At 50.0% G+C, this 22,268-nt stretch overlaps 1 protein-coding gene across 8 annotated transcripts in view; it reads right to left on the bottom strand.

Annotated features, from left to right (window-relative positions):
• Nucleotides 1-22,268, bottom strand: part of CUX1 (cut like homeobox 1) — a 469,420-nt gene that overhangs the window by 107,637 nt on the left and 339,515 nt on the right. For all 8 annotated transcript variants that reach the window (XM_023194480.1, XM_023194479.1, XM_023194482.1 and 5 more), the window contains 2 exons: nt 15,153-15,201; nt 4,257-4,361 (listed from right to left, as the gene is read on the bottom strand). In XM_023194480.1, the coding sequence (XP_023050248.1) occupies nt 4,257-4,361; nt 15,153-15,201 (154 nt within the window). The remainder of the gene's footprint in view (nt 1-4,256; nt 4,362-15,152; nt 15,202-22,268) is intronic.

Raw genomic sequence — 22,268 nt, 5'->3', positions numbered from 1 at the left:
TTAGTAGAGATGGGATTTCGCCATTTTGGTCAGGCTGGTCTTGAACTCCTGACCTTGTGATCCGCCTGCCTCGGCCTCCCAAAGTGCTGGGATTATTGGTGTCAGCTGCCACGCCCGGCCCATCCTTCCTTTATCTGAAACTGTGGCTCACTCCATCTCAACACAATGGGCACTCCCAGTTGTCCCGTCACAAGGACACAATGGAGAACTAAGAAAGAAACAGAGAGGGGCTTGGGGAGCGATCCAGGGGGCCTGGATGAGAAGCAGCGGCCTGTCAGTCCATAGGGTGATGGCTGGGAGAGACATGGGCAAAAGCTAGAGAGGAAATCAGAGAGAGGAAGAGGTGGCCTTCAAAGCTTTAGGGAGGCTGGGTGTGGTGGCTCATGCCTGTAATCCCAGCACTCTGGGAGGCTGAGGTGGGCGGATCACCTGAGGTCAGGAGTTTGAGACCAGTCTGACTAACATGGTGAAACCCCATCTCTACCAAAAATACAAAAACTAGCCAGGTATGGTGGCATGCACCTGTAATCCCAGCTATTCGGGAGGCTGAGACAGGAGAATTGGTTAAACCCAGGAGTGGAGGTTGTAGTGAGCCCAGATTACGCCGCTGTACTCCAGCCTGGGTGACAGAGCGGGGCTACGTCTCATTAAAAAACAAACAAACAAACAAACAAAAAAACTATGCAAAGCCCAGCATGGCCGCAAACTTGGGCCAGCAGCTCACTCAGTGACCGCTCACCTTCTAGAATGGGGGATTCCACTGGGATACCCAATGGACGGGTTTTGGCCTTTGCTAGATCTACAGACTCCACTGTTTCTCTGCTGCATTCTGCCAGCCAAGTGCAACAGACCATTTTTCCGCTGGCCCAGTTTCCTATGTTTGCTCCCCAACTGGCTGCAGCTGGAACCCACTGGCTATGTGGGAACACATGCCCGCGGGGAGCCCCACGGGGCTGCTCTGGGGAGACTGAACCGGTGCCATGTAAACACGGCACTTAACCGATGATGAAGTGTTTAAGCGCCCCTAGGATCCACAACGGACTCTACCTGCAAAAACATTCATTTCCTTCTGAAATGTTTTGGTTGCTGCAGTCCAGGATAGTGCCAGAATTCTTTTCAACCAAAACACTGAGCTCAGGGGCTCCATGTAGACGCATCAGAATGGACGGCTTCCTTTGCAGAACCAGGCGGGACCCCAGGGGCCAGGGGAACCGCTGACCCCGTCCTGAAGGCTGCCTCCCACCCCGGCCATAGTGCTGCATCCAGTTTGTCGAAACTTAGAGGAAGGAACCGTAACAGAGCCAAGGGGACATTCAGTTAAAATTAAGTTCCTGAGGCCATGAAGTATGAAGGACGTGATGGCCTGCTCAATGCAAATCTTTTCTCTATATCCAGAAACACCACTCTCTACATCCAGAAATCCTATCTGCTTTTTTTTTTTTTTTTTTTTTGAGCTGGATTCTTGCTGTTGCCCAGGCTGGAGTGCAGTGGCATGATCTCAGCTCACTGGAACCTCTGTCTCCCAGGTTCAAGCGATTCTCCTACCTCAGCCTCCCGAGTAGCTGGGATTATAGGCGCAGGCCACCACACCCAGCTAATTCTTCTATTTTTAGTACAGACAGGGTCTCGTCATATTGGCCAGGCTGGAACTCCTGACCTCAGGTGATCTGCCCACCTCGGCCTCCCAAAGTGCTAGGATTACAGGTGTGTGCCATCACACCCAGTCTCATATTTACTTTTTTGGAGACAGGATTTTTCTCTGTTGCCCAGGTTGGAGCACAGTGGCACGATCATAGCTCACTGCAGCCTCTGCCTCTTGGGTTCAAGCAATTCTCCTGCCTTGGCCAGCTGGGACTACAGGCACATGCCACCATGCCCAGCTAATTTTAACATTTTTGTAGAGATGGGGCCTCCATATTTTGCCGTGGCTGGTCTCAAACTCCTGGCCTCATGTGATCCTCCTGCTTCAGCTTCCCAAAGGGCTGGGATTATAGGCGTGAGCCACTGCGCCCAGCCACAGATGTTTTATTTAATGTTACTTTTAAAAAGAAACCTAAAATCCATTCTTAGAAGGGAGTCTTAATACCTCGATCTAGATTCATTCCTGGGGAATAATTTAAAAGCCACAGTCTGGGGTGCCAGAAGGCCCAACTTGGGTCTTAGCTCAGCCATTAAATTGTGCTTTGGGAAAAGGTGACTGTAAATTCATGGAGCTTTTGTTTCTTCATCTATATAAAAAAATAGGACCGGGAATGAAGGCTCATGCCTGTAATCCCAGCACTTTGGGAGGCTGAGGTGGGAGGATCGCTTGAGTCCAGGAGGTGAAGGCTACAGTGAGCCATGATCACCCCACTGCATTCCAGCCTGGGTGACCGAGTGAGATCCCGCAGTGGCTCATGCCTGTAACCCCAGCACTTTGGGAGGTGGATAACCTGAAGACAGGAATTCAAGACCAGCCTGGGCAATGTGGCAAAACCCCATCTCTACAAATAATACAAAAATTAGCCGGGCGTGGTGGTATGCGCCTGCAACTCCAGCCACCCAGCCACTCGGGAGGCTGAGGCACGAGAATTGCTTGAACTCGGGAGGCGGAGGTTGCAGTGAGCTGAGATCATGGCACTTGGCACTGCACTCCAGCCTGGGCGACAGATCAAGACTCTGTCTCAAAAAAAGAAAAAAAAAAAAAGAAACAACAGTACCCTGTTTCACAGATTGGGTGGAAATAATGACTGCCAAACTGACAGATGAATTGATTATAAGAGCAAGTTTTTCTGACGAGACTACTCTCTGCAACCAGCCTCATCTTACTCCTTATGGTTCTTCGGGTGTCCACAACAAGCCCTGGCATACAGCAAGGGCTCGACGGAGTCACTATTGGATAAAAAGGACTCCTACAACTGATACGTACTCATTGTAGCCTTAGGATGAGGGGCTCCTTAGAGGGGCCTTATGATCACTTAATTCCTATTTTAAACATGGGAAAACTGAGGTTTGTAAGTGAACTAGTGATGAAATCATGTGCTAGAAATTGGGGGATCAGGCTGGGCTTGGTGGCTCACGTCTATAATCCCAGCACTCTGGGAGGCTGAGGCAGGAGGATCTCTTAAGTCCAGGAGTTTGAGACCAGCCTGGGCAACATGACAAAACCTAGTCTCTACAAAAAATACCAAAATCAGCCAGGTGTAGTGGTGTGCGCCTGCAGTCCCAGCTATGCAGGAGGTTGAGCTGGGAGGATCCCTTGAGCCTGGGAGGTGGAGGCTGCAGTGAGCCGAGATTGTGCCACTGCACTCCAGCCTGGGTGACAGAGAGAGACCTTATCTTAATTTAAGAAAAAAAAAAAAAAAAAAACCACCCAAAACCGGGGGATCAGAGATAATGGTGCCACCTACAACTAGAATTACTGCCAACTACAACTAGAATTACTAAGGTTTACTTAGTCTTATTACGTGTCCAGCTTTGCTCTAAGTTATTTGCTCACAATAACTTCCGCATCAACCCCGCAGTTTAGAGGCAGGGAAACAGAGACTCAGGGACATTAAGCTCCTTGTTCCCATCACCAGACTGCAGAGCTGGGGTCTGCACCGGGGGCTATGGCTCCAACACCCAAGGTCCTAGCTCCGACGCTGTCCCTTGTCCCTACACAGCATTGAAAGACAGTCTGGAAACCAGCAGTTCAAAGCCACCTTGATTGAGCTGGGAATGTTTGGGGTAAGTGCCATTTGCGCTAATTTCCGAAAAAGCAAGCTGCAAAAAAGTGGTGTGATACCCACTCTCCCTGCTCTATAAACTGGTGCAAAATGTTACCTTATTACCTGTCTGCCTGCCCACCCCCATCCCCCAGCTCATCCTGAACTGTTCCTCACCTTGCAAGGGCACAGCGGAAACCCTCCATTTCCCTGTGTCATTCTGGAGAGGCTCCTGGTTTGGGTCACCACCCGCACACCAGCAATCACCCCTGAGGCCCAGCTGGGGCACTGTGACTGTGTCTGGGATTATGTCTGCGCGACCTCCACCTCGGCCCTGGGTGGACGCCATGCTGGTCTCAGCCCAGCCACGCACAGTTAGCAAAGCTCTTCCTTCGACTTTAACAAGCTCCGGCCCCCAGTTGGTGAAAGCAAACCCCACCAAGAAAGCAGTACTGGTTAAAACGTGATTCCCGAAAAGAGACGCTGAAAACAAAAAAGGGGCAAGCGGCTGTAACTCGAAGGTGCAGAGGCCAGGCGGGGACAGTCCCCCACGGGGCTGGGGCTACCCACCACGTCTGGTGCCTTCTGGATCTGTGAGGCCAGCTGGAGGGAGTGATTGGCGGATGAGAGCTGTTCCCTTAAGGTCTCCGCCTCTCTCTGAGCCACCTCTGCCCTCTGAAGGAAATGAAAAGGGGTGAAAGAGAAAGTACATTCAGTTTAACAACTGACAATTATTACAAGAACATTCATCAATTCATGCCTGACTGACTATAATTGATTTTCCTAAACACTCAACCTAATAAATGCTAGGAAAAAAAAACACAGAATGTGATGGATTTTTATTTTAAACAGTACAAGGAAGAAATAATTGAGCGATTATGACAGTAATTTAACGCTAGGAGCAAAGGAATCCCCTGCTGATACTAATACTCCGGCCCACTGAATTTCCCAGACTGAATAAATACAAGTGGAAATCGAGTCTTTTGATTCAATTTCTTTCTTTTCTCATAGACCAAGAAGATTTTATTGCAGGATTACTCCAGGGAGTAATTCTCACGGGTAAACAGTGAATTAAAGACACTTTGGCCATTCTCTTCCTAAAAACACGCACAAACAATGTTGTGGTTGTTTTTCTTCAGTAAGGATTTCCATCAACGTACAGGATGTAAATGCCACCGCTTTTGTAAGGGTTGGGCTTATTTCAACATATTTAACCCTTCCCTGGACAAAGTGTTTTGAATGCTGATCCTGGCATTTTCAGCCAACCAGACCCATCCGAGGACACAGGCAGGAGGATGGCACAGACCAGCGCGGGGGGCTGCGGGACAAATGAGTGGACTTTTCCAACATTTGCCTGAAATTCCTGAACAAGGAAACCACCACCCCTAGACAGCAAATGGGGATTTCCCAGTGGATGACGAGGACAGGTCACCCCCGTGCCCCCCACCCGACAGAGTGTCTGGGAAAAGACAAACCAGGGCAAATTACCCAAACTCACTGAGCTGCCGCCTACCTATCTGTAAAATGGGAACATGGTCCCTAGCCACGGAAGTGCCCGGGACACAGAACTCAGGCAGAGGTCGTTTGTGAATGGCCTTGTGCCGGTTTAATTCTTAGGACTGAGGCACGGTTCTAAGACAGGTAGGAGACGGTGGCGAATGACATGGGACGTGTGGGCTGAGGCAAAGTTCCGCTTCTTCCTCCCAGACTTACGTTCCACTACTAGAAACATTCAACTGGAAAAGCCTGGCCAAGCAGCATCTCCATCGTGTGTTTTCCTGTTTTGTGGCATGGCAGCGTGTGGCTAATAATAATTGCTGAGAAAGGACTCAGACAGACAAGAAGTTGGCCTGCCCTGGAACTGGCTGATTAATCTAGTTCTAGGAGGAGTGGCTTTGGCAGGTTTAAGCAATTCTGTGGCAACAGCATGGAATCTATTTGCCCTGCATACAGACAAACTATGATTTTTTTTTTTTTTTTTTTGAGACAGAGTCTCGCTCTGTTACCCTGGCTGGAGTGCAGTGGCATGATCTTGGCTCACTGCAGCCTCCACCTCCTGGGTGCAAGCGATTCTCCTGCTTCAGCCTCCTGAGTAGCTAGGATTACAGGTGCCCACCATGCCTGGCTAATTTTTGTGTTTTAAGTAGAGATGGGGTTTCACATGTTGGCCAGGCTGGTCTTGAACTCCTGACCTCAGATGATCTGCCTGCCTTGGCCTCCCAAAATACTGGGATTACAGGCGTGAGCCACCATGCCCAGCCAATTTAGGATATTTCTAATGGCAGTTCCGTCTGCCCAGGGTGGTGCTGGTGGCTCTCTGCCTTGCCTCTCCAGGAGCTCTTGGAATTACATTCAGTTGAATTCACGTGGTGCCTGGCTGGGTCTGTCTAGGCCCAAACAGGTCACCTCTATCACTATCTCTCGTCCACACTGAATCTAGAACCAGCCATCAGGAAAGTGGCAAGGTGACCTGTATGTCCAGGACTATGGAGGTGATTGCTGGTTCATGTTAACTAATCAACTGTTTTTTTTTTTTTGTTTTTGTTTTTTTTTCTGATATTGGAGTCTCACTCTGTTGCCCAGGCTGGAATGCAGTTGTGCGATCTCAGTTAACTGCAACCTCCGCCTCCCGGGTTCAAGCGATTCTCCTGCTTCAGCCTTCTGAGTAGCTGCGATTACAGACATGCACTACCATGCCCGGCTCATTTTTGTATTTTTTGTAGAGATAGGGTTTGCCATGCTGGTCAGGCTGGTCTTGAACTCCTGACTTCAGGTGATCCAACCGCCTTGGCCTCCCAAAGAGCTGGGATTACAGGTGTGAGCCACTGCACCGAGCCTAATCAACTATTAAGACTACAGAAAAATGTCTTCTTCAACAAAAAAGATTTTTTCCCAGTTTATTTCCAGATGGGTCATGCCAAGTGTTTCTGATAATCATGTCACATCACTGAAGAGCTTACGCCTCCCTTGCTGGTCAGTTCAACTCTTGGGCACAAAATATCTAAGACTGCCTGGAATAAGATATATTTGGAGATATTTCTCCTGGTCTCTTGGGCTAGGAAACCTATTTCTTAGCCTAGTGGAGAAGCTGGCTCCGAAGTGTTCTGGAACAGCCAGAGCAGAGGAAGTCCTGGGCACCTGGTTATAAGGTGTCCCTGGGAGCCTACATGGGTTTCAAGCAGGCTTTAGCCGTTCAGAGCGGATACCATCTCATCACAGGGTGACGGTTCACAAAAGAAGGGATCTAGCTGGTGATGATTTCGATCTCTGATTGCATAATTTCTTTCTTTCTCTCTTTTTTTATTTTTATTTTTTGAGATGGAGTCTCGCCCTGTCGCACAGCAGTGTGATTCTGGCTCACTGCAACCTCCATCTCCCAGGTTCAAGTGATTCTCCCATCTCAGCCACCTGAGTAGCTGGGATTACAGATGCATGCCACCATGCCCAGCTAATTTTTGTATTTTTAGCAGAGACAGGGTTTCACCCTGTTGGCCAGGCTGGTCTCGAACTCCCGATCTCAAGTGATCCGCCCGCCTCAGCCTCCCAAAGTGCTGGGGTTACAGGTGTGAGCCCCCGAGCCAGGCCTGACTGCAACATTTCTGTGGAGCGGTTGCATTTGCAGTTTCCAAGTTCACGGACAGTCTCTCTGTGGCCTGTCTGTTGGAGGTCACGGTGGTGGTCAGACTTCTACCACTTTTGGCTTCACCTCGTTACTTTCATGCAACTTTCTGCTCACGTACTTATTTAGGATTTCTGTCCTGAGGGCGTCGAAAAAAACAGAAAACTCAAAAAACGAAGCGTTGAGGTGGTTTGTGTGGTGAGACATCCACGAAACAGGAGAATTCCCTAAAAAAAGGCCTCATGGCAGTGAAAGGAAGGAACAAGGAAACAGACGCTGATCGGCAGCTGGGATGAATTTGTTTCAGGAGCTGAGAAGTGTAGCCCATTGTTGGCAGCTGAGGCAGGAAGAAGGGGGCCCTGTGCCGGTTCGGTGCATGGTGACACTGGTTTTGAGGCTCTGGCATCTTCCTGAAGACCCCTGTTCAACCACCTGTAGCTGTGTTTCCAGATCCGGAACCCCAGACGCAAGAGCGGTGGCTGCCCTGAGACATCACTTCCCTGTGATTACTGCCGGGCTCCCGTCTCCTCCTGTGTCCCTGCAGAGGCAGAGCTACAGGGAGTCCTCACTCTACTTTTGTGTCTGCCTCACCATGAGAACGGCCCCTCGCCGAGCCTGAGCACTGTCCCGGGAGATCTTTCTTGTTGTTTCTTGCCTATTCTCTGTCCTTTGCTGAGAAACCACAGTAGATGCTAGAAACATGGGGGCGAGGAGGGTACTGCTTGCATATCGGTGGTAACCTGGACTACGATGGCAGAAAACAGTTGCCCAGCAAGGGGACTGGCGGCCATGGGGCTCACACAAGCCGATGCCTGCCACCTGGCGACGGTATCCAGGACATTGTCATGAAGGTCCCTGGCATGTGTGGCCCCAGGCACACCTCACATCCTCCTCCTCTCAAAGTGGAAGGCCCTTTTCGGGGAAATGACTCTTAGCCGGCATCAAGTTAAACTCTGCCTCCCTTCAGCAGTCACCTGGGACTAGCAAGCAGCCAGCGACACCGTGTCTCAGGAATTCTTCCTGTTAGAGTCAAGCCAGCAAATACAGAGATGGTTTCCACCGTGAGACCCAGGGGGGCTTCACGTCTCTGGGGAAGGTGAAGGAGGCTGTTCTGCTCCCTGGGCTGGTGTCACATTCCTCACTGGGTGATCTGGGGAGGGGCAGCTGGAACCAGGGGTCCACGAGGTCACCTCATCCTAGAGGAAGTTCCACAGGCCCCCCAACCCCTGCCCATCTCTCCTCTGCCCCTGCCCATCCCTCCCAGCACTTCGGGAGGTTGAGGTGGGCAGATCACTTGAGGTCAGGGGTTTGAGACCAGCCTGGTCAACATGGTGAAACCCTGTCTGTACTAAAAATACAAAAATTAGCTGGCTGTGGGGGTGTGCACCTGTAGTCCCAGCTACACAGTGGACTGAGGCATGAGAACTGCTTGAACCCAGGATGGGGAGGGTGCAGTGAGCTCACACGACTGCACTCCAGCCTGGGTCACAGGGCAAGCAAGACTCCATCTCAAAAAAAAAAAAAAAAAAAAAGTTTTCCTCTAATCTCAGTGCCCCCGATTGGGATGTGAATACAGGATGCAGACAGCTACTTCCAGGCCTCTGAAGTCTGAAAAATTTGACTCATAAAACATGGTGAGGCACCATGGGAAGGACACAGAGAGGGATGGGCTTGCAGAGGATAAAGACAGGGCCTTGGGCCAGCTGCAGCCTGCGGGGGGGAGGTGTGGGGAGAGGGCTGGGGGGCCTGGCGTGAAACACAGCCCCAGACCTGTGGAGGGATGACTGTGGTTAGGAATCTCTTGGGAGGCTCATTTTCTTCTCCCTCTGGAACCAACAAGAGGGAACCCTCACCGTCTCCCCTTTAAGGGCAGACTCCTTTCCACATCCCCCCAGTCGACACTTTCAGAGTGTGGCCTTTGAAGTCCCTGGTTTTAGATGGGTTGGGGGGGAGTCTCTGATCCAATCTTTCACCCCTTTCTTGGCCCCAGGTTTACTCTCTTGTTCTCTGCTTGCATGGCCATTAACATTCAGGCTTGAGGACACCAGAGATGAGCAAGTCCCCTGAGGAACAAAGCAGCCCCAGAGCCGAGGATGGGCTGAGCCCTGCTTCCCCACCCCCAGCAATTACAGTGAACATCTCGACTTCCAGAGGTAACCCCACGTCAGTGACTTTGCAGGAAGGAGGCCAGGAACGTCTACCACGGCTGGAGACCAGATGCTGACCACCACGTGTCCCATGCTGATGCTGCACCAGTGGCCAAGGCCTCCATGGAGACCCACTCTCCATGGTGAGGTTCAGCTGTGGTTTCCAACCTCTAACCTCAACCTGGAGGGTCCTCCACTAGGGCAGTCTTGTGACATAAACACCAGGCAGGTGAACGGGAGGAGGGCAGCTCACTTCAGTGACTCCCTCCCAGCCCCACTGTGGGCTAGGAGAATGTGCCACTGCACTCCAGCCTGGGCGTTAAAGCCCATATTCATTCAGTACATCTTTTTGAGCACCGACTCTGAGCAGGCCTCATAGGTACTAAAGAAATGCTGGTTTCGGCCGGGCGCGGTGGCTCAAGCCTGTAATCCCAGCACTTTGGGAGGCCAAGACGGGAGGATCAGGAGGTCAGGAGATCGAGACCATCCTGGCTAACACGGTGAAACCCCGTCTCTACTAAAAATACAAAAAAACTAGCCGGACGAGGTGGCGGGCGCCTGTAGTCCCAGCTACTCCGGAGGCTGAGGCAGGAGAATGGCGGAAACCCGGGAGGCGGAGCTTGCAGTGAGCTGAGATCTGGCCACTGCACTCCAGCCCGGGCAGCAGAGCAAGACTCCGTCTCAAAAAAAAAAAAAAAGAAATGCTGGTTTCAAAGCCGGGCGCAGTGGCTCATGCCTGTAATCCCAGTACTTTGGTAGGCCAAGGGGAGAGGATCGCTTGAGCCTGGGAGTTTGAGACCAAGGCCCACCAGCAACTCAGATCACCACTGCTCAGAAAGGAGGCCCTCGAGGGGCAGTGGGTGGGCCGCTGTTTTTCACTGCAAAAAAGCCATGAATTGCTGAAAGCCCTGGGACAGGGTTTCACACCCAGTTTGAAGTGCAAAGCTGTGGCTTCTTATTTACCCCGGGACGGGGTTTCACACACAGTTTGAAGTGCAAAGCTGTGGCTTCTTATTTACCATGAAGTCTCAAGAGTTCTGAACCTTTACTGTCACCAATTGGGACAGTAAGTATTTATGCCAGTGCACTGATGTTCAACAAACAGGTGTGAATGAGGCTCGGACATAACTGACAGGTGCCAACTACTCTACCACTTCTCTGTAACAGGAGCACAGTGCTTTAGCAATAAAAGAGCGCTTCAGGTCTCAGTAGAACATTCTAACTACATGCCTAGGGAAAACGAATGCTGTATGCCAGTGAGCTAGTAAATTGCTCCTCCTGGGGGTTTCCTGATGGGAAAGGCGTTGGTCCAGATGCCTGCCGCCTGCACCAGTGTGGGACCGTGTCTGCGCCCTCCTCTTACTGCCCAGCCCACCTCCAGCTCACCTCCGCAGGGACGGCCTCGGGTCAGGCCCATGCCATCTCTCCCCTTACTGCCACACTAGCTTCCCACTGCTCCCCTGGCTTCTGGTCTTTCCACTCCCATCTGTTCTCCAAGGTACAGCCAGAGAGATCCTTCTAGAACTCAAACCTGATGTCTCAATCCTGCCTACGATTCTTCAGTGCTCCCAGGATTAATCCTTCACACTGGGACCCTCCTGCAGGCCCGGCCAGGTCCCCTCCTACCAGCCCACTCTCCGACCCGCATCTCTGGTGTTGGTTTTGAACTCCTGGGCCCAAGAGATCCTCCCACCTCAGCCTCCTGGGTTAGCTGGGACCACAGGTATGCACCATCACACCTGGCTAGTTTTTTTTTAACTTTTTGTAGAGATGGGGGTCTCACTATGTTGCCCAGGCTGGTCTCAAACTCGTGGGCTCAAGCGAGCTCCTGCCTCAGGCTCTCCAAGTGCTGGTACTATAGGTGCCACCACCACTATGCCAAGCTCTGGGCAGCTTTTCTCCTAGTTGATGGCCCAGGCCAACGTCCCCTTCTCTGGCTTTCCTTTAACCTTCCACTTCTTTTCCTGCTGAAAATATTCTCTTAATATTCCAGGGCTTGCATCTTTCCTCTCTGAATGCTTCTCATGTCACGAACTCCTAGACTTCAGGGTCAAAAGGCACCCTTTGAGTCTTCTTGTTCAATCCCTCCTTCGGTCTACTCTGTGGCTGATTTCCCATCTCATGCTCTCCGGGAGGGCTGGCGAATCTGCTTGCATAGCTCTGGTGACAGGGAGCTCACTCTCTCCAGAGCAAGCATCTTTCAGCGTGGCACCTCTGGAGAGCCAGACTGAGGAGGACCACCATTGGGAACAAGCTTCCTGACTGGGCATGGTGGCTCACACCTGTAATCCCAGAACTTTGGGAGGCGGAGGTGGGTGGATCGTGTGAGCCCAGGAGCTCAAGAGCAGCCTGGGCAAACATTGCAAAACCCTGTCTCTACTAAGAACAATAATTAGCTGGACGTGGTGGCATATGCCTGCAATCTCAGCAGTTTGGGAGGCTGAGGTGGGCAGATCGCTTGAACCCAGGAATTCGAGACCAGCCTGGGCAACACAGCAAAACACCACCTCTACTAAAAATAAGAAAATTAGCCGTGCGTGGTGGCGTATGCCTGTAGTCCCAGCTACTGGGGAGGCTCAGGCAGGAGAATTGCTTGAACCCAGGAGGGGGAGGTTGCAGTGAGCTGAAAATGTGCCACTGTATTCCAGCCTGGGCAACGCAGCAAGACTGTCTCAAAAACAAAAATAAAAAAGTTTCCTCCCGCCAGCCTCTATGCTTGGTTGGGGTCTACAGGGGTCTCTCAGAAAAGGCGTGGCTCCATCCCCTGGCCTTTCTTTCTTTCTGGTCGGCCCTTGAGAGCTACAAGGACAGAACGTACAAATACCCCCACAGCCCTTCCCTCCTTCTCATCTTTTCGTGTCCCAGATTCCTGAAATTACTCCTCTTGCTCCTGTTGTCCAGTGATGCTGCTGTCTTTCCCTGCTACCCCAAGATTAGGAACGTCTCTGAACCCCATAGTTCCTTTTGCGTTAGAGCCCCTCCCTGTCCTGGCCCCATATGGAGTCATCTCTGAACACACTCCAAGGAGCTGTTTTCTTTACAGTGTGGCTTCCAGTCTAAAATGGAATTTCCAGCCGGGTGTGGTGGCTCACTCCTGAAACCACAGCACTTTGGGAGGCCAAGGCGGGCGCGCAGATCACCTGAGGTCAGGAGTTTGAGACCAGTCTGACCAACACGGTGAAATCCTGTCTCTACTAAAAATACAAAAATTAGCCAGGCGTGGTGGTGGGCACCTATAATCCCAGCTACTCGGGAGGCTGAGGCAGGAGAATTTGCTTAAACCCAGGAGGCAGAAGATGCAGTGAGCTGAGATTGTACCATTGTACTCCAGCCTGGATGACAAGAGTAAAATTCCATTTCAAAGAAGAAAAATACATAAATTTAAAAACCGGAATTTCCCAGGCATGGACTCACTGCTGCCAATGAGCAGAATCACCACCTTCTTCATTTTAGAAACTGTATTGCTATTAATGCAGCCATATCAGGCTATTAACTCTGGCTGAGTTGTTGGTGAGAACTCGCCTCTACCACTTACCACCCTTTCCTGAATGCACGACTTTGCAATTCCCCCAAAACCTGTGCTTCTTCAGCAGCTATAGAACTAACATTTATTGAGGCATCTTTTTCTTTTTTTTTTTTTTTTGAGATAGGGTCTCACTCTGTCACCTAGGCTGGGGTGCAGTGGTGCAATCATAGCTCACTGCAACCTCCACCTCCTGGACTCAACTGATCCTCCTGCTTCAGCCTCCTGAGTGGCTGGGACTACAGGCACACTGCCACACCCAGTTAACTTTTGTATTTTTTATGGAAATGGGGTCTTGTTAAATTGCCCAGGCTGGTCTCAAACTCCTGACCTAAAGTGATCTGCCTGCCTCGGTCTTCCCAAGTGTTAGGATTACAGGTGTGAGCCTCTGCGCCTGGCCACCATCTACTTTTTACTCTGGCATTTTACCTCTAATCCTCAAAACAACCTTGCAAAGGAAGCATTAGCTAAATTCCCTTCCTTTCTTTCAAAAATTTTTAATATATTTGAAATCGTGGTAAAATACACAAAGCATAAAATTTACCACCTCAACCATTAGCGTACTTTTCAGTAGCGTCAAGGATGTTTACGTGCTTGTGCAATTAATCTCCAGAATTTTTTCATCTTGCAAAACCAAAACTTTGTACCCATTTAACAACAACTTCGTATTTCCCTCCTCCCCTCGTTCCTGGCAGTCACCGTGGCACTTTCTGTCTCTCGAAGTTGGCTCCTCCTGAGACTTCATAGAGGTGGAATCATTCCATCTTTGTCTTTTTTTGTGACTGGCGTATTTCCCCTGGCATAATGGCCTCAAGGTTCATTTTTCTTTTGATTTTTTTAATGACCAAGAAATTTAAGAGATTAAGAGACCCGTCAAGGCCACACAGGAAATACCAAGTTAGGAACTGAACCCATGTCGTTCTGGAGTCAGCACCTGTCCCTGCGGTCCTGTCTGGTGTTTCCTAAGACTGGGGTCCACCGAGTGGCTTTGGCACCTTGAGAAGTGCGTTTGCTTTGCCAAACTTCTTAGGTACCTGGGGCCTGTCTCTGAGACCACAGAGAGCCTGTTCCAGACAGTGCACTGATATTCACAGGATAAGGCTCTCCCGTTTAACAAACCAGGCTCTCCTGTTGGGTACATTAGATTGTCCAAAAGTGCCATCTAAAGGCAAGGTATGCCCAGGACTGGCCTTGAGCGGAGAGGGGGAGTTGGTGGACACTTGAGAAACAGGAATAGCGATCTGTGATGAAGGTGACTCCTTCCAATAACTGCTTTTTTTTTTTGAGACAGATTCTTGCTCTGTCGCCCAGGCTGGAGTGCGGTGGTGTGATCGGCTCACTGATTCTCCTGCCTCAGCCTCCTGAACAGCTGGGATGACAGGTATATGTCACCGCAACCGGCTAATTTTTATATTTTTATCAGAGACGGGGCTTCACCATGTTGGCCAGGCTGGCCTCGAACTCCTGACCTCAAGTGATCCACCCACCTCGGCCTCCCAAACTGCTGGGATTGCAGGCGTGAGCCCAGCCGGGGGACCACTTTCTTTTCAGAGCAACAGCAGCACTGGCTAAAGCAAAATGTTTTCCTGTTCTGTGGGGTCCCTGTGAGAGGAAGGGGTTTTGGAATGGCTGAATTTTCCAGGCAGCAGAGTGTTTAGAACCACCCAACACCATGTACCTAATTATGTGCCAGACACTGTGCTGGGTACTTGCCATAAGGCCTCTCTGAGAACCAAGTGTCAGCCAAAAGGGGGCTGTCAGCTGACAGCCCTCGCTGCAGCAAGTGGCTGCAACCCATGAGAACGTGGCGGTAAGGAACTCTCCTAGGATAACACCGTGGTAAGATGTCTATGCTGTCACGGATGCCACAGCTACACAGACGGGTGTTTAGAGACGGAGTAAGGAAAAGGAGACAGTTACCACTTTGGAGGGGATGTTCACCATGGGATGTCTGAGATGCTGGAACCACATCAAAGACTTTGCCAAGGAAATGGTTCCTGGGACTTTTTATGTCTTTTCCTACTTCTCACGACATCAGAAGCAGCATCGACGTTGAAAGCTGTCAGTAAAAAATGGAAGGATAACCAGCCTTCTAACTTCGGGTGACACATCTTCCGAGATGCCAGAAATGGGCCCGCTAGTGTGGGTTTTAGGACTAAAAGCGTCCAGGGTCCTACCTGGTTTGCCCTTTCAAGGTCCGTCATGATCATTTCAATCTCGTCGGCCCTAGGAGGGTGAGAGGGAGAGAGCAGGTTAGTCACAAGGAGCCCGGCTCAGCGGGTGACTGAAGGGACAGCTTCCTAGCTCAGGGCTCGGGAAGGGCTATGTGGAACCATGAGTCAATGCTATCCAGCAGGAGGAGGTGGGCTCGCACTGGGGGAAGAGATGTGCTTGCTGATGCTATGCGCTCTTTTGATAATCACATGTTGGTGCACATGGACTGCCTGCCTTTGATGGGGTCCCAATTTCACTGAGGAGACAAACCCATAAAAATATAAAATACACCTTGTCCTGTCAAGGGTTCAAAAAGAGCTCTGAGAAGAGTGCTCCGAAAAAAACAGAGGGAGAAATAAATTATCTTTGTGGGAGGGAATCAAGGAAGGCTGCAGAGGAGGTGACAGGTAAGTGGGGTTTTGAAGATTGAGTAGAAGTTTGCCAGGCTGGGGGTGAGAGGAGGAGCCGGGGAAAGGCTACTTTAGGAAAAAGCACTTGGCAGTGAAAGCCTCACCAGGAATGAGGAAACCAGGAGAAGGTGGTCAACTGGAGGTAAGGAGGGCAGGTGAGGATGGAGACACAGGTTGGGGAACTGTACAAGGCTGCAATGCAGACTGTGTGGGTTCATTGCTATGGCCCAGCCTGCTCATAAAAGCAATTGTCCAGGTTTTTCCCTTTTTCTGTTTTTAAAGTATTTCCTTTAGTAATCTGAAGGCAAATATGAGAATCCAACACAGAGCATCATGAGAGAGGAATGTGGAGAGTGTTTTTATGTTTGTTTGTTTTGAGACAGAGCTCTGTCACCCAGGCTGGAGTGCAATGACGTGATCTCGGCTCACTGCAACCTCCGCCTCCCTGGTTCAAGCAATTCTCCTGCCTCAGCCTCCCGAGTAGCTGAGACTACAGGTGTACAGCACCATACCCGGCTAATTTTTGTATTTTTAGTAGAGATGAGGTTTTGCCATGTTGGCCAGGCTGGTCTCGAACTCCTGACCTCAGGTTATCCAACCGCCTTGGCCTCCCAAAGTGCTGGGATTATAGGCATGAGCCACCGCACCCGGCCTGGAGAGTCCTTTTGAGAAGGGCACGGCCAACTCCAAAAGCCTATGGGGGGTTAGAGCAGGAAACCAGGGCAGACCACCACCCCAACGTCTGCAAGCAGGTCCTGAGGATGGTCTCTTGTGAGGAGCCACAGGCTAGAACTGTCTGTGACCCAGGGAAGGTTTTTTAGCATGCCCAAGGGCCCTGGAGCCAATGTTATAGCCACAGGGACCTGGCTGGGGTTGAGGGCTCTCATTCTATGGCTCTGAGTCCACACGCACCTGCACTCTGCTGCCTTCAGGATGTAATCCCTCCCTCAGCCACACGCACGGCCCTTCTACACCAAGGCTCCTTCCTTCTTTTGGCCTTACCCGCCACTCATTCTCAGGGCCCTGTTCTCCAACAACTCCCACCATGTGCGAGACTCTGAAGAGCCAGGCCTTCCTCGGCACTAGGCCTCTACTTGCGCTGCTTGCCTGAATGCCTTCTCCTCCCAGGGAACCTCATCTCCTACTTCCACCCCCTCTGTCCTTCCCAGACCCTCCCAGCGGCTCCGTCTCAGGGAGTAGCACTTTCTCGAGTCCTAGTTTGCAGGTTTGAGTTTTCATTGGGTGCTCACACTGTGAGCTCTCTCTGAATGCTGGGCCATAGGTCCCTTTTGTCCTATATCCCTAGAATTTGTCCAGTATTCACTGGGCTGTGTGTCATGTTGGATGCCAGAGTCCTGGATGTGGCCCATCCTGTCAGAGAAAGGCAAGTCTATTCCTGGGGACAGCCCAGGGCACCAGACAGGCCTGACAATGAGAGCTCTGTCCTTCCGGAACCTGCTCCATGGTCCCAAGGAGGCAGGTGCAAGTGAGAGTACCTACCTACCCTACTATGGTTTGTCTCCACCAAAACTGCTACTGAAATTTGATCCCCAGCGTGGGGGCACTGGGAGGTGGGGTCTAGAGGGAGGTGTTTGGGTCATGGGGGTGGATCCCCTCATGAATGGCTTGGTGCCATTCTCCTGGCAGTGAATGAGTTCTTGCTCTGACCAGACTTTAGGGATTGGATGAATTCCCTTAAGAGTGGGATATCATAACCCCAGGAACCTCCCTGGGTTGTCCCTCTTGGGATGCATCCACCTCCCCTTTGACCCTATCCGTCACGTTATGACGCAGCACGGAAGCCCTCGCCAGGAGCCAGGGCCATGTCCTCGAACTTCCCGGCCTGCAGAACCGTGAGCCAAATAAACCTCTTTTCTTTATAAATCACCTGGCTTCAGGTGTTCTGTTGCAGCAACAGAAAACGGGCTAAGGTACACCCACGATGCTGAGAGGTGGAAAAACTGTCTCTGGGCCCCTGGGCTGGGGAATTTTTGTGGCCTGAGGCTTTTGCAGCCTTTAACTGCACACAGTGATTTGAGGCAGTCTTATCAACTCCCAGCAGCCTGAATAGGGTAACAGATGCCTTGTGATCGAGTTCAATGTTCATTGTATCTGTTTGAAATAATATCCGGCTTTCAGACTGGTCTGAGAAAAAGTCTGAAAAAGCCTGTCAAATGGCCTAGTTAAATGAAGCTATTTTTAGGACAATTTCATGAAGAAGGCAGTGTCTCTGTAAGATAAGTACCCAAACTGGGCCTCTGCAATACAGTGCTGGGTGCAGGCAGTGGGGAAGGGACGGGGCTGCTTAAATGATGAAACATCCCACTGTATCATCTCAAAGTGAAACCTACAAGATCTGACAGAAAAATTGCTGTGCAAAGATAGTCTAACACTACAAATGGTAATTAAAAAAATTAAAAGTGTTAAGGGTCTTATATCAGAAAAGGATAATCACCAGTCAATGCAGAAAGCTGCTACCATGACACCCTGTTGATGAAGAATTCAGAGTGTAAACTCCTTCAGACACAAAATAAAAGCTTGCAAACTTTTCTTAAGGCTAATGGCAAGGTTTTTTTTTTTTTTTTTTTTTTTTTTTTGTGAGACAGGGTCTCACTCTGTCACCCAGGCTACAGTGCAGTGGCATGATCTTGGCTCACTGCAACCTCTGCCTCTTGGGCTCAAGCAGTCCTCCTGCTTCAGCCTCCAGAGTAGCTGGGACTAGTGGCATATGCCAGCACACCCACCTAAATTTTTTTTTTTTTGGTAGGGCCATGGTTTTACCACGTTGCCCAGGCTGGTCTTAAACTCCTGGGCTCAAGCCATCCACCCGCTTCGGTCTCCCAAAGTGCTGCGACTATAGGCATGAGCCTGTCCCAAATCACAAGTTGTAAACATAGTTTTGTACTTTAGTTACCTATCGTGTATTTCCAATGTTCACATACACAGGTCAAAACTGCCCTGGCTACCGTCACTCATTCATTCACTTGCTCCACGAGCGTTTCAGACCCCTAAAAGTTTCCTGGTGCTGGAATGGGCACATAGAGATGCAGACATGGGTCCTGGGTATCTCACCAATGTCGTAGATTTAAAAGATGATAACAAAAATACATAGCTGCTGCATACCCACAAGATGTGCAGAGGTTGACAATTGCCTAAATCCTCCTCTGAATGCATCAGCAGAGTTGGCTGAAGAACTTGGGAGGTGGATAGGGACTGGTCGGGCTGGTGAGTGAAGAGACACTGAACGTGGGTCTAGGTAAGGACTTTTCCTAATGGCTCCAGTGTGGCCCTATATAAGCCCTCTCTTTCTTTAATTCTGGCTAAATTTATTTTCATTTGAATACTTCTATTCTGTTTGAAACTGCTATTACTTGGATATTGTTGGCATAGCTACTTCTCTCCTCCATGTCGTTCAACTTTTCTTTTATATTTTGCTATTTCTTTATCCTTTCCTGCTGCCTTCTAGATCAAGGTTAACTTGATCTAACTGGTCTTCAGCAATTTGTCTTCTTTTTTTTTTGGAGACAGGGTCTTGCTCTATCACCCAGGCTGGAGTACAGTGGTGTGATCATGGCTCATGGCAGCCTCAACCTCCTGGGCTCAAGCGATCCTCCCACTTTAGCCTCCCTAATAGTTAGGACTACAGGCGCATGTCACCATGCCTAGCTAATTTTTCTATTTTTTTTTTTTTTTTTGGTATAGATGGGGTTTTGCCATGTTGTCCAGGCTGGTCTTGAACTCCTGGGCTCAAGCGATCCTCCCACCTCAGCCTCCCAAAGTGCTGAGATTATAGGTGTGAACCACTGCACCTGGCCTATCTTCTACTTCCTCTTTCTGGAATTCCTATTAGGTGGATGTTGGAGCTCCTGAATTGATCTCTAATTTTCTTTTCTTTCTAACATCTACAGATATATGTTTTTAGTTACTTTCTGGGAAATATCTTCATTTTTATTTTCCACGTTTGTGTTGATTCTTTTATTTATTTACTTAAAAAAATTTTGTTTATAGAGATGAAGTCTTGCTATGTTGCCAGGCTGGTCTCGAACTTCTGAGCTCAAGCAACCCTCCAGCCTTGGCCTCCCAAAGTGCTGAGATTCCAGGCATGAGCCACCAGACCTGGCTGGCAATGTATCCTTTCTTCTTTGCTCCTAAGTTATTCGATTTTTTACACTGTTACTTCCACTTGGTCCATTTGAAAATTACCTTTTGGTTTTGCTTCACACTGCCAATATCTTCCTCTGTTTCCCTGAGTGCCTTTGTCATGCTGACTTTGTCTTTGTGGCCCAGCTGTCCTGCCTCATATCACGCCCACTGTTGGGGTCTGGGTGTGTGTTTCAGAAGCACTGCTCTCCTCTGCGGCCCAGCTGTCTTTGCCTGTGTGCTTGAGTCCTTCCAGGGATACCAGTCGCTCTTTCTGGCAATGTACATGGTGGGAGGACAGATAAGCCAGCCCTGCTGTGTGTCTCTTAAGTGAATTGAAGGAGAAAAACACACGGCAGGCATTCAATACCTTTCTGCTGAAGATAGGAAGGAAGGGAAGGGGATGGCCCCAGTCTCCGAGATGCCTCACCGATGCCTCCCCTCTGCTGCTTGTCAACCAGGAAAACCCTCTGGCCAGGGAGCTTACTTAGCCTTGACTCTTCTGGGAGCAGCAGCAACGGGAGGACACCGTCTCCCTGGGTGCAGCTTCCTGATCCTGGAGTGTGGAGCTGAAAAGCTGGAGGCCCTGGCTGCCTGGGGGTGCCAGCTCGCCCCTGGCTGCTTTCATCCACTCCTCACTTGCGGCCTGGTGTTGCCAGCGGCCAAAGGCCCAGGTATAGAGAAGAGCAAGGTTCCAGGGGCCCTGCTTTACACAGAGGCCGGCTTGGCAGGGCTGGGGTCCATGCAGGTCAAGTCCAGTTCCTGCCAGGTTTATGGGGCCTGGGTGGGGCTTGGGCACCTCCGGGAAAGTGCACACTCTCTGGATTTCTTCTCAGATAGCACATGGCTTTGGATTTTCACCAGGACACCCAATATCCAGAAAACCATGCCTCATCTCCAGAAGATTTCATGTCACTTATAAAAAATCAGTCACATTGACGCGGGAAGGTGCACACTTGGCAGTTTGAGGCAATCCCTGGAAGTGAATTTTAAGTTTTCCATCTCCTGGTCAGTTGCGCTTTGGTTACTAAGCAACTGCTAAACGGACCAAAATATTGAATGTGATAACAAGGACTGCACTTACCTTCCACGATGAGAGCAACTCTCTTTTCCCCAAGCTTTCAAATGACAATGATGATACCACACTCTGCCATTGCAGGGCAGGACTATTCCATACCAGGGATTGTGGTGACAGCCGGGCCCGGAGGGGCTACCGTCTCCATTCATAGAAGAGACCAGAAACCACAGGAGGAGACAATGGGAGGAACCAGGGATGCAGTTGGCGAGGAAACATTCTGATTATTATTTTTAAAGTCGGCCGGGCACAGTGGCTCACGCCTGTAATCCCCGCACTTTGGGAGGCCAAGGCGGTTGGATCACCTAAGGTTGGGAGTTCAAGACTAGCTTGGCCAACATGGTGAAATTCTGTCTCTACTAAAAATACAAAAATTAGCCAGGTGTGGTGGTGCATGCCTGTAGTCCCAGCTACTTGGGAGGCTGAGGCAGGAGGATCGTGAGCCAAGATGGCGCGACTACATTCCAGCCTAGGTGACAAAATGAGACCTTGTCTCAAAAAAAAAAAAAAAAGTCTGTATGTTTGTTATTCATTTTTCTGACAACTCTTTATTTTTGATGCGATATTTTTAGTTCTGTCGCCCAGGCTGGAGTGCAGTGGTGTGATCACAGCTCATTGCAGCCTCCAACTCTTGTCCTGAGCTCAAGTGATCCTCCTGCCCCAGTCTCTCGAGTAGCTGGGACTTACAGTTGAGAACCACCGAGCCCAGCTAATTTAAAAGAAAAATTTGTTTTTTAGAGACAGGGGTCTTACAGTGTTGCCCAGGCTGGTCTTAAACTCCTGAACTCAAACAATCCTCCTGCCTTGGCCTCCACAGTAGCTAGGACTACAGGCATGCACTACTACACCTAGGTAATTTTTTCTTTTTTGTAGAGACAAGGTTGATCCTGCTATGTTGCCAAGGCTGGTCTTGAATTCACAGCCTGAAGCGATCCTCCTGCATTGGTTTCCCAGAGTGCTGAAATGATAGGCATAAGCCACTGTGCCTGGTCCGTTATTAATTTTTCTAAGGAGGTATTCTTTTTTAAAAGCTGAAAGGAAAACACAACTAGCTAAGTGTGATCAGGGCTTTGGAAGATGCGAAGTGGGGATCATCAGTGTTTGCAGACCAGGACCAAGGAGGCAGGTCTTGCCTTGGGGCATCTCCCAACCAGTTTTTTGTTTTTTTGTTTTTTGAGACAGAGTCTTGCTCTGTTGCCCGGCTGAAGTGCAGTAGCACAAACTCAACTCACTGTAGCCTCTGCCCTCCCGGTTCAAGCGGCTCTCCTGCCTCAGCCTCTCAAGTAGCTGGAATTACAGGCGCACCCAATCATAGCTAATTTTTGTATTTGTATTTTTATTTTTTGAGATGGAATTTCGCTGTTGTTGCTTAGGCTGGAGTGTAATGGTGTGATCTCGGCTCACTGAAATCTCCGTCTCCTGGGTTTAAGCAACTCTCCCTGCCTCCGCCTCCC

The sequence above is a fragment of the Piliocolobus tephrosceles genome, chromosome 8 (assembly GCF_002776525.5).
Source record: "Piliocolobus tephrosceles isolate RC106 chromosome 8, ASM277652v3, whole genome shotgun sequence".
NCBI lineage: Eukaryota > Metazoa > Chordata > Mammalia > Primates > Cercopithecidae > Piliocolobus > Piliocolobus tephrosceles.
The sequence above is the reverse complement of the archived record's forward strand: the minus strand, read 5'-3'. Positions and strand labels throughout refer to the sequence as shown.